Source organism: Lipotes vexillifer, unplaced genomic scaffold (genome assembly GCF_000442215.2).
Source record: "Lipotes vexillifer unplaced genomic scaffold, Lipotes_vexillifer_v1.1 scaffold690, whole genome shotgun sequence".
NCBI classification, from domain to species: domain Eukaryota; kingdom Metazoa; phylum Chordata; class Mammalia; order Artiodactyla; family Lipotidae; genus Lipotes; species Lipotes vexillifer.
Window position 1 is genome coordinate 4,286,465 of NW_006798376.1, and position 11,530 is coordinate 4,297,994.

Here is an 11,530-nt window from a genome sequence, read left to right on the forward strand (position 1 = left end):
AAATTCACATAAGATAAAATTAACCATTTTAAAGTGAACAATTCAGTGACATTTAGTACATTCACAGTGTTGTACAACCATCACCTCTATCTTTTTTTTCTTTTGCGGTACGCGGGCCTCTCACTGTTGTGGCCTCTCCCGTTGCGGAGCACAGGCTCCGGACGCGCAGGCTCCGCGGCCATGGCTCACGGGCCCAGCCGCTCCGCGGCATGTGGGATCTTCCCGGACCGGGGCACGAACCCGTGTCCCCTGCATCGGCAGGCGGACTCTCAACCGCTGCGCCACCAGGGAAGCCCCAACACCTCTTTCTTGTTCCAAAGCATTTCCATCTCTCCAAAGTGAAACCTCTTATCCATTAAGCCATTTATCCCCATTCCCTCCCCCAACCCCTGGCAATCATCAATCTGCATTCTGTTTCTATGGGTTTTTCTATTCTAGAGATTTCATATAATTGAAATCATAAAATATGTGAACTTTTGAGTCTGGCTTCTTTCACTTAACGTAACCTTTTACAGGTCTATCCACATTTTAACATATATATCAGTGCATTCCTTTTCATCCATTGTATCTGTATACAACAATTTGTTTATCCATTCATCCATCAATGGACATTTGGGTTGTTTCCACCTTTTGGCTATTGTGAATAGCACTGCTATAAGCATGCATGTACTTATTTGTTTGTACAAGTGCAAATGTGTACTTCTTTCAGTATATGTTTTCAATTCTGCTGGGTATATATTTAGCGGTAGAATTGCAGGGTCACATGGTAGTTCTATGCTTACCTTTCCCACAACAGCTAAACCATTTTATATTCCCACCAACAATGTACAAAGTTCCAATTTCTTCACATCCTTGCCAACACTTTTTTTTTATTATTATAGCCATCCTAGTAGGTGTGATGTGATATCTCATTGTAGTTTTGACAGAGCAGTACATTATTAAGTTAATTCTTTTAAAGCCAACTTTTAATAATAAAATCAGAGGTGATGATGAAGGCGCCTGAGGTTTCTAGAACGCACTCTCATCACAGTCTTATTGTTGTGGGTGACCAGTCCCAGGCTTTTATCAAGTTCACTAGAACCAAATCCAGAAGCAGAATTTTATTTATTTTTTATTATTATATATTTTTTATGGTATGCGGGCCTCTCACTGTTGTGTCCTCTCCTGTTGCAGAGCACAGGCTCCGGACGCGCAGGCTCAGTGGCCATGGCTCACGGGCCTAGCCGCTCTGCGGCATGTGGGATCTTCCTGGACCGGGGCACGAACCCGTGTCCCCTGCATCGGCAGGCGGACTCTCAACCACTGCGCCACCAGGGAAGCCCCAGAATTTTATTTTATCAAGGATGGTCAACTATTTGGGCTGCAACCAACTAGAGCCACAGTAATAGCGCTCTAAAATACTACTTTTGCTTTTCATTAAACGCAGTGGTGTATGAATTCACAAGAATATTACATCAGAACATCCATCTGAAATCAACTTTTTCTGTTTTTAAGAATCAGGGCTAGTTCTAAATTTGGAGGATACGATTCACCTGCTTAATATATTTTTGTCTGAGTAGGTGATGCCATTTCGTAAAGGAAGGTTGAAGTTAAATGATTTTAGGCCATTTCTTAAGGAGTTTTAGATTATAGCAGATGCAGAGAGGTCTAAAGCGGGGGAGGAAAGAAGTGATCCAAGGAGAGGACTGAGGAATAAGGTTCAAAAGCTGAATGAGGAGGGAAAGAAATAGAAGACAGGATCTAAGAGGAATATGAGAATGTGAAAAGGACATCTTTTGATTTGGTGTGACTACAGTGCTTTTTCTCCAACAACAGGAAACCTACTTAAGGACCCCTGAGCTTTAGGCCACTGAAAACTGTCATGAACTATGCTACAGAGGAGCCTGTGTCATCATCTGTTTTCCTTGAAGATAACATGTTACAAAACCAGTCAGGCAAATGGTAATCATTTATATTCCCTTCCATCTTTAAGGGGCGTGAAGTTGCCACATAAAGAACAGTCTGGAATAGCTGGAGCCATCAGGAACAAATTGGAGTGAGAGATGGTGGTTTTAGGGTGCTCGTTTCCCAGATACATTTCTGAAATTGAGATGAAGAATTGATTTAACCTGTAAGAGAAAATGCTCGGGAATGGCAAGTGAATCAGAGATAACAAAGTTCTCAGCGTTGCCTTAATAGCTTGTAATCGGTGTCTGATTTCAAGACAGACATTTCACAGAGAAAATGTTATGAACTCTACTTTGGAAAATTACAGTCAAGTATAGTCGTACTTCTAAAGTCTATGTGTGGGTTCAATTCTTTGTGTTCTCTTTTCTGCACATGCAGCATCCCCTCCCATCTCTGGGCCTCTGCCTGGAACACATTCCCTATACGCCCTACTTCCTCTTGTCCAGCCTCAACCCTCTCACTCCCCCTGCTTTTTTTCCTAGTTATCTCTTACTCTGTAAACCTCTGCTTAAGCACTACTTTCTCAGGGACGCCTCCCCTGAGGTCATAAGAGCTCCTACCCCGTCTATTTCCACTTTTGTAATCCCCACGATGCACCCTGGCTACTTGTTTCATGTCCATTTTCCCCACAGATTGTAAGTCCCATACAGATAGAACCTTGTTCTTTGTATCTCTAGTATGTGCCCTTCAAACATTACCTGAATTGACTTGGTTGTCCCAGGAATAAACATTACTTAAACATCTGGTTTTCGTACTCTGATGCAGAAGAACCATGTCCCCAGCTGCCCCATCTCCTTCTCTCTTTTTTTTTTTGTCGGATCTTTTTGAATAAGCTTAGTTGCAGTCAGTGACTGTGTTGGCCCAGACAGCCCCTCCCTTGCGGGAACTGCAAATTCTTTTCCAGGTTGTTCTTTGTTTGAAATCCTGCTAAAAGTACTCAAGCTTGGCCTGACTACACAAATAATGCCGCACAGACAATGGCGAATTATTCGTTTTTAAAAACAGTGCTTCCGGGCTTCCCTGGTGGCGCAGTGGTTGAGACTCCGCCTCCCGATGCAGGGGACACGGGTTCGTGCCCCGGTCCGCGAAGATCCCACATGCCGCGGAGCGGCTGGACCCGTGAGCCATGGCCGCTGAGCCTGTGCTCCGCAACGGGAGAGGCCACAACAGTAAGAGGCCCGCGTACCGCAAATATATATATATATATAAAAAAAATAGTGCTTCCTTTTGCTCATATGCTCGCAGCAAAGGTTGCATGATGTGGATCAATTTTATTAAAAACTCATGTCATCTTCAGGGGCTGTATGGGCCCCTTCTGGGAAAATTGGTGGTCATAGGAGAAGTGTTAGACAGAGTTTGGTTTGCTATTGTTAGGGGAGAGAAGAGGACTCATGAAGCAGCCAAACCTGTCTGTTGCTGGGTTTACCTCCTCTGGAGATTCATGTGAGGCTCATCAAGAGATGCTGCCTCCTGTCCAGTCCTCCAATCCATGGGCATCCGTGGCATGAAGGGGAGGAGTTACTCATCTATGACTGGGAGAAGGTGCTTAGGCACTGCGGCTGGGTGCTCACAAGGAAAGAACATTTCACTAATGCACATTCGGTGGGTGGTTCAGGTTTTCCTGATTTTTGCCTCGGGCCACGCCAGTTTCCAGATGAGACTGTTTTAAACGTCCTTCTCTTTACCGAAGAGCTCGCGCCCTCTGGTGGTGAATGTGAAGTACAACACTACAGTCAACTTGGTTCGCTTTACCTAAACCCTGCAGTGACTACAACGGGAACGCTTGATGATCTTTGCCTCAATTATGAAAGTAATCTGTTTCCAAGTATTTGTACACTAATCCTTAAGTTTCAATTTAGTGGGTATGGAGTGCCTTACCTGGTAAGCATAAATTTGCAACTGGAAAATTTCAATCATAGCACGTTAACAGTGGTTCTCAAATTTTGATGTGCAGAAGAATCACCAGAGAAATCTGATTAAAGCTCAAGTTCCCAGCCACAGCTTCAGACCTCCTAGTTTGGCAGGATTTGGGTTTCCCAGAAATCTGTCCATTTAAAATGAGCTCCCGATAAGGTTGACCTCTGTGACCTGCTCTTTGAGAAATGCTGGCTTAAAGGCTAAGAGTATGGTTTTGGAACCAAGGCCAAGTCCCATCTCTGCCAGTAGTATAACATTGGGTATGTTCCTTAACCACTCATAGCCTAGGTTGCTCCGTCCATAAAAAGGCTGTGAGAATATCCAATCCATAGGGCTGTTGTAGGATAAAATGAGATCCTAATATAAAAGGCTTGGCAGGATCTGGTCATGACAGTTACTCAGCACATGCCAGCTCTTATTATTTGTAGTATTAATCTTAATTGGCTGAAGCTACAGGGCAGAGGAGACCAGGGGAAGCTTGGATTTTCTGGACCAAACAGGCATTAAATCTTTGACTCTGAGGTCTCTGCAGTGAGTTGCTTCCATGGATGGAGATCCACCTCCTAACTCCCAAGGACAGCCAGTGGCTGCTGACCGCACTCAGATATTTATACCCAGGAGGACAAGTGGCACCCAGGCGGGGAGCTGCGAGGATGCTAAACAGCCTGGGCAGAAAAGTGCTTTGAGACAAAGACGCTTTAGGGCAGGGAAAGTATTTTTATACATCTTTGTACCTCCTGGGCCAGTTGGGTAAAAGAGAAGTTGGCAGCTCTCCTATATAATGATATTAAGGGAAAACTTCTGTTTCTTCCTCTATAAAATGTTTGGGACTAACATATACACACTGTTATATAAAAAATAGATAACCGGGACTTCCCTGGTGGTCCAGTGGTTAACACTCCACACTTCCACTGCAGGGGCCACAGGTTCCATCCCTGGTTGGGGAACTAAGATACTGCATGCCGTGTCGTGCGGCCGGAAAAAAAAAAAGATAACCCACAAGGACCTACTGTATAGCACGGGGAACTCTACTCAGTATTTTGTAATAACCTAGAAGGGAAAAGAATCTGAAAAAAAAAAATATGTATGTGTGTATAACTGAATCACTTTTCTGTACACATGAAATTAATACAGCATTGTAAATCAACTATAGTTCAATAAAAAATTAATGTCAAAGTAAAGTAAAATAAAATGGGCATGATAATAATATTTTCCCCAAAGAGTTCTGAAGAACAAATGAGTGAAGATATGTGTGAATCCCTTAGTGGTGATGATTGACACCAGTGGTCCTTGGAAAGTATTGTTATTTTTCCTATCCCTTCTGGTGTGAAAGTAACTGTAGTATCATTTTCAGAGACAGATATTGATTAGGAGAAGGGAAACAGATGATTTAGATGTGTAGTGAGATTTTAGAGCACTGTTTCTGTTTTTTAAAAATCTATGTGTCGTAAGGCCAGAAACTATCAAACTCTTAGAGGAAAACATAGGCAGAACACTCTATGATGTAAATCACAGCAGGATCTTTCTTGACCCATCTCCTAGAGTAATGGAGATAAAAACAAAAATAAACAAATGGGACCTAATGAAACTTCAAAGCTTTTGCACAGCAAAGGAAACCATAAACAAGACCAAAAGACAGGCCTCAGAATGGGAGAAAATATTTGCAAATGAATCAACTGACAAAGGATTAATCTCTAAAATTTACAGGCAGCTCATGCAGCTCAATAACAAAAAAATAAACAACCCAATCCAAAAATGGGCAGAAGACCTAAATAGACATTTCTCCAAAGAAGATATACAGACTGCCAACAAACACATGAAAGAATGCTCAACATCATTAATCATTAGAGAAATGCAAATCAAAACTACAATGAGATATCATCTCACACCAGTCAGAATGGCCATCATCAAAAAATCTAGAAACAATAAATGCTGGAGAGGGTGTGGAGAAAAGGGAACACTCTTGCACTGCTGGTGGGAATGTGAATTGGTTCAGCCACTATGGAGAACAGTATGGAGGTTCCTTAAAAAACTACAAATAGAACTACCATATGACCCAGCAATCCCACTACTAGGTATATACCCTGAGGAAACCAGAATTCAGAAAGAGTCATGTACCAAAATGTTCATTGCAGCTCTATTTACAATAGCCCGGAGATGGAAACAACCTAAGTGCCCGTCGTCGGATGAATGGATAAAGAAGATGTGGCACATATATACAATGGAATATTACTCAGCCATAAAAAGAAACGAAATTGAGCTATTTGTAATGAGGTGGATAGATCTAGAGTCTGTCATACAGAGTGAAGTAAGTCAGAAAGAGAAGGACAAATACCGTATGCTAACACATATATATGGAATTTAAGAAAAAAAAATGTTATGAAGAACCTAGGGGTAAAACAGGAATAAAGACAGAGACCTACTGGAGAACAGACTTGAGGATATGGGGAGGGGGAAGGGTGAGGTGTGTTAGGGCGAGAGAGAGACATGGACATATATATACTAACAAACGTAAGGTAGATAGCCAGTGGGAAGCAGCCGCATGGCACAGGGAAACCGGCTCGGTTCTTTGTGGCTGTCTGGAGGGGTGGGATAGGGAGGGTGGGAGGGAGGGAGACAAAGAGGGAAGAGATATGGGAACATATGTATATGTATAACTGATTCACTCTGTTATAAAGCAGAAACTAACACACCATTGTAAAGCAATTATACCCCAATAAAGATGTTAAAAAAAAAAAAAAGAATAAAAAAAAAAATCTATGTGTCCCCTGGTAAACTTAAGTCATAGTTCCTTTTAATATATATTTAAGTTTAATATGTTATATATAAAAAGTCATATATATGTGCATGTATAATATATGGATGTATGTGTGTGTACAAGCACACACATACACACACACACGCAGAGTTGTTGTTGTTTTATTTTCACCCACCAGGCTACCAGTCAGGAAGTTATAGAGAACAAAGTTATATAATGACTCAGAAAGTTGTGAGTCAGTGTGGATTATCCTGTTGATACATTTTAACCCATGTTTATGTTTATCTCCTGTGTGTTTTCAAATTCTTCCCACTTAACGGAGTTGGTTGGCACTTCCCGTGTTAATGTGATGCTACCCTTTGCTGGGAAACTTACACATCCTGGTTGTCATGTCCTAGGCTACCACTAGAGGGAGCCACTCTGTAATGGGTGAGGTCAGCCTAACAGAAATAACGTGATCAGCCTGGTGCTGATCAGAGGCCAAGGCGACAGGTTACAGGTAACATATTTCAGATTTATTAAAAAACACATAGGTAACAAGTCAGAGCTTTGGCTAGGAATGATTTGGAAAAGAATTGAAGGCATTATTCCACAAAACATTCACAGTGTGTGCTAGAGAGAGAGCAGGGAAGTGTTCTAGAAGCATTTGCGGTGGACGATGGAGGGCCCGGCCTCGTCGTACTCCTGTTTGCTGATCCACATCTGCTGGAAGGTGGACAGAGAGGCCAGGATGGAGCCGCCAATCCAGACAGAGTATTTGCGCTCGGGAGGGGCAATGATCTGTTGGTCAGGATGAGGAAGAAAGGCCGTTAATGCACTAGAACAGGGCCTGGGCCTTCCAGCATGGTCTGAATTTGGTGACCCCTGCTGAAGCTTCATGGACAACAGGGACAGTCTTGGCTGTTAGATGCTGAACCCGAATCTGAACCCTAACCCATGGGGTGTGAATAAGTTGTGGATTTAGAGATTCTTCAATGAGCGCATTTGGTTTCCCAGCTTCCTTTTACACAATCTATTCCAAAGCATCTATGACACCCCTGCTGCATTCAGTCTACTATTGGGCAAACTGAAAGTTGGCCCCAAATCCTGCATGGCCTCCACTTAATCCCTGACAATGTCCCCGACTTTCATAAGCTGTTCTTCAGCACTCAGCATGACACATACGCTCTGTGGACACAAACACCAGCAACTTCGAGGAGAAGTTTTGATTGTGCCAGAACTTACCACACAGGAACTTACTATAGACCTGATTAAGTACACTGAGATGCCCTGTTTAACACAGAGGGGCTCAAGCGTCCCCCACTGGGATGAACATTCCCCTGGGATAGATCCGGGTTAGGCTGCATTGGCTGGCCCTACCCACTGCATAGGCCTGACATGTAAGGACATGTTGACGTTTCTTAAATCAATGAATGGTTTAGGCTCAGAGAGCAGTGAATCAGGCCGAGGGTATGTCTCCCTACAGCAACTCTTAAAATAGCTATAGCTGAGTAATTCCAAATTCCACATCACACTTGGATACTTGGGTAGAAATGAATATGGACACTTGGGCCAACAGATAAGGTATTTCTGAAACGGTGGTAAAGGGGTTTAATTTCTGTTTATCCCTTGAGCTCTGGTTGAACATTTATTTTTAATACAAGTAGCTGATATTTACCAAGCACTTACCATGTGCCAAGCACATGTACTATCTCATTTAATCCTCACAACCACTTTGAAGAGTAAGTACTGAATTACTCCCATATTCCAAATGAGGAAACAGACTGAGAGGTTTAAGTAATTGACCTTGATCACACCGGTTGGGGTTGGTACATATCAGACCCAGTATGCAAACCTGGACCTCTCCCAGGTATTTTTTTGTTTTGTTTTAGAAATAACTTTTCATTTTCGTATAATTTTAGTTTTACAGAAAAGTGGTAAAGACAGTACAGAGAGTTCCTATAGACCACCCCCCACCACCATTCAGTGTCAGTTTCCCCTAATGTCACCATCTTACTGTGCCAGGTTTTTAATGGTTTGCTCTCATCACACTGGAGCTCAAAGTTCTACATTCATTTCTATTCAACACTCCAAGTTTGAAGAACTAGAAACTACCCATCTCTAGCTGGGTGTCTGTCATATACCCCCAACCTAGGTTGGCTTTGTCAGCAGCCCTAGCAGCTGGTTTCATGGCCCTCCCTCCAGGGTGGGAAGATGAGGTGGTAAGTGCCAATCAGAGGGGCATCCCAGAATCACAGATCCTCAGAAAACAGTCTCTCTCCTCTTAACCTGCAGAATTCCGAGCCTCTAAGGTGGAGAGAGAGCATGCTTCAGTCTAGCCCTCCCTGCTATGTTAGCTGCAGACCCTTTCAAAAAAGGAGTGCAAATCACAGAGAACTTGTCTGAACACCTCTTGTGTGTGCGAACTGCCCCCAGAGGGCCCCTTCTCCTGCTCCCTGGGACGTGGATCAGAAGGTCCCAGCCTGGCCTCCTGATTTCAGAGTGATAACAGCCTTTGAGAAGTCACCAGCCACATGTAAGTTTGCCTCCAAAGAATGCTGGCCTTTTAATCTGAGTTTCTTTGACTATGACTCAAAACTCACACAGTGTAGGGGTTCTGATGGCTCAAGGACTAAGCTTGGTCATCCTGGGGTCATGCTGCACTTTTGAGCACTTGTATCAAAGGGTATGTCAGACAGAGAGATGAAGATAAAATTCTAATTCCTGGCCACTGAGATGGAGTCACATTTAGTACTGGAGGAAGAGTATACACTATTGAATCTACAGGGTTTACACCTCTTCAGAAATAAGTCTGGCTCCTCTGTAATATCTGTAATGCTCTATACATGACATGCACTATTTTTGTGATGAGGAAAAACAACAAAATGTGTATTTTAGTGAGATATGGACACATGGGGTACTCTATTGACCTTCGCTGCAGCTGCCGAAAGTAGCTGATTGACAAGGATAAGTACAGATTAAATTTTGTACAAGATAATTCAACTTCTTTATGAACTGAACTGACCTATATCGTTTAAAGTATGGGACTTGTGGACTTTTAACCACTGCCTAGCTCTAAAACCCGTGAGTGCATGTGACCAAGATGTAGCCTCTGAAGAGTCCTTCACCTCTTGGTTGTAAGTCTGGCATTGCCAGCAGCATACATGGGTCTGTCACTGAACTGTACCTTGATCTTCATGGTGCTGGGCGCCAGGGCCGTGATCTCCTTCTGCATGCGATCGGCAATGCCGGGGTACATGGTGGTGCCCCCGGACAGGACGTTGTTAGCATAGAGGTCCTTCCTGATGTCAATATCGCATTTCATGATGCTGTTGTAGGTGGTTTCATGGATGCCAGCAGACTCCATCCCTGGAAAAGAGACACAGGCCATGGTCCTTGGGTGGTGAATAAAGCCCAGGTTGACGTGGAAGACGATGCGAGCAACTGGGTGATCTTACACTGGACCGAAGCTAGGCAGGCATGATGCTCTGGGAACCAGCCATCTCAGGACCGAAAGGTCCTCGAATGCCCCATGTCCTCCTATCTCTTGTCTAGGGAGGAAGCCCTGCCTCAGCATCTCTGGGAGGGTGGGGGGCTACAACATCATATCCCTAATTTTTAATAGATTCACTACTATAAATGATTCAGATAAGAAGCAAAGTGTTCAGATTGCCAGCAGAAGCTTCCATGCTGAGCCAATGTTGCAGCCGTTGCTCAGAACTTTCCCCAAGTCTCTCTTTGGCTGCTGCCTTGTTTTTACTCCTCAAAGCTTTATGATGCTGAATCATCCAAAAAAAAAAAAACCTTCATTTTATTTGGACAAAGACTCGCTTTTCTTCAATCTTTGCAGTTTTGTGATGTAATACTAATAATGCTTAGTGATTAATTACAGCCAATATCTAATAAGCATTGAATGCTCATTTCGGCCAAGTCCTGGGCTAAGTGCCCCCCACACAGCTCGTGTAATCCTCACAGCCACCCTATGAAATAGGTACTATGACAGTCCTCGTTTTATAGAGGAGGACCCTGAGACTTCAGGGTCCAAGGTCATGAATAGAGAATTAAGACTCAAACCCAGGCTCACCCCTCCCAGAGCCTGCCCTCTGTAAACAACTATGCTAACCCGTCTCCCAAGGTCAGTGCTAACGTAAAATTGGGCATTTCCATTTTTCTCTCCCCCTATTATTCCCAAACTCAGCATTCAACCTATCCTTCCCATCCATCCATCCGGTGGCTCCACTGTGTCCTAAGCACAGAGAGTATCTGATTCTTTCACTGTAAACCACACACCAAGAATGCTTTGGGCTTGACTACAACATAGACAATGCTTTCTTAAAAAGAAAACTCCTTTTCTGGCCTCCTTAACTCTTAAAAATGTGACATTCTTTCCTTTGCTCCGGTTTAGAAATGCACTTGGTTTTGTGGCCCCTGTCACATGTCCCCACACGCAGAAGGGTGCTGGGGGCTGAGGGTCGGCTGGGTGCAGGAGGAGAGGGTGGTTTCCCCAGAAGCAGGGGCAGGGCGTGCTGCCTACCGATGAACGAGGGCTGGAACAGGGTCTCTGGGCAGCGGAACCGCTCATTACCGATGGTGATCACCTGCCCGTCAGGCAGCTCGTAGCTCTTCTCGAGGGAAGAGGAGGATGCAGCAGTGGCCATCTCGTTTTCAAAGTCCAGGGCTACATAGCACAGTTTCTCCTTGATGTCCCGGACAATCTCACGCTCAGCTGTCAGCGAGATACAAACATGGTTTGCACAGGCGGTAAAAATCCACCTGTCCAGGCTTCCCTGGTGGCGCAGTGGTTGAGAGTCCGCCTGCCGATGCAGGAGACGCGGGGTCGTGCCCCGTTTCGGGAAGATCCCACATGCCGCGGAGCGGCTGGGCCCGTGAGCCATGGCCGCTGGGCCTGCGCGTCCGGAGCCTGTGCTC

The 11,530-nt window shown here is 44.2% G+C and overlaps 1 protein-coding gene across 3 annotated transcripts in view; it reads right to left on the reverse strand.

Annotated features, from left to right (window-relative positions):
- Positions 1 to 7,115: 7,115 nt before the first annotated feature.
- ACTA2 (actin alpha 2, smooth muscle) overlaps positions 7,116 to 11,530 on the reverse strand; it is a 55,670-nt gene continuing 51,255 nt past the window's right edge. The window contains exons 7-9 of one of the 3 annotated variants that reach the window (XM_007470309.1): positions 11,136 to 11,327; positions 9,789 to 9,970; positions 7,116 to 7,402 (exon numbers count right to left, since the gene is read on the reverse strand). In XM_007470309.1, coding sequence (XP_007470371.1) covers positions 7,259 to 7,402; positions 9,789 to 9,970; positions 11,136 to 11,327 — 518 coding nt within the window. In that variant the 3' untranslated portion in view covers positions 7,116 to 7,258. The remainder of the gene's footprint in view (positions 7,403 to 9,788; positions 9,971 to 11,135; positions 11,328 to 11,530) is intronic. The other 2 variants (XM_007470308.1, XM_007470310.1) reach the window with 2 other exon arrangements.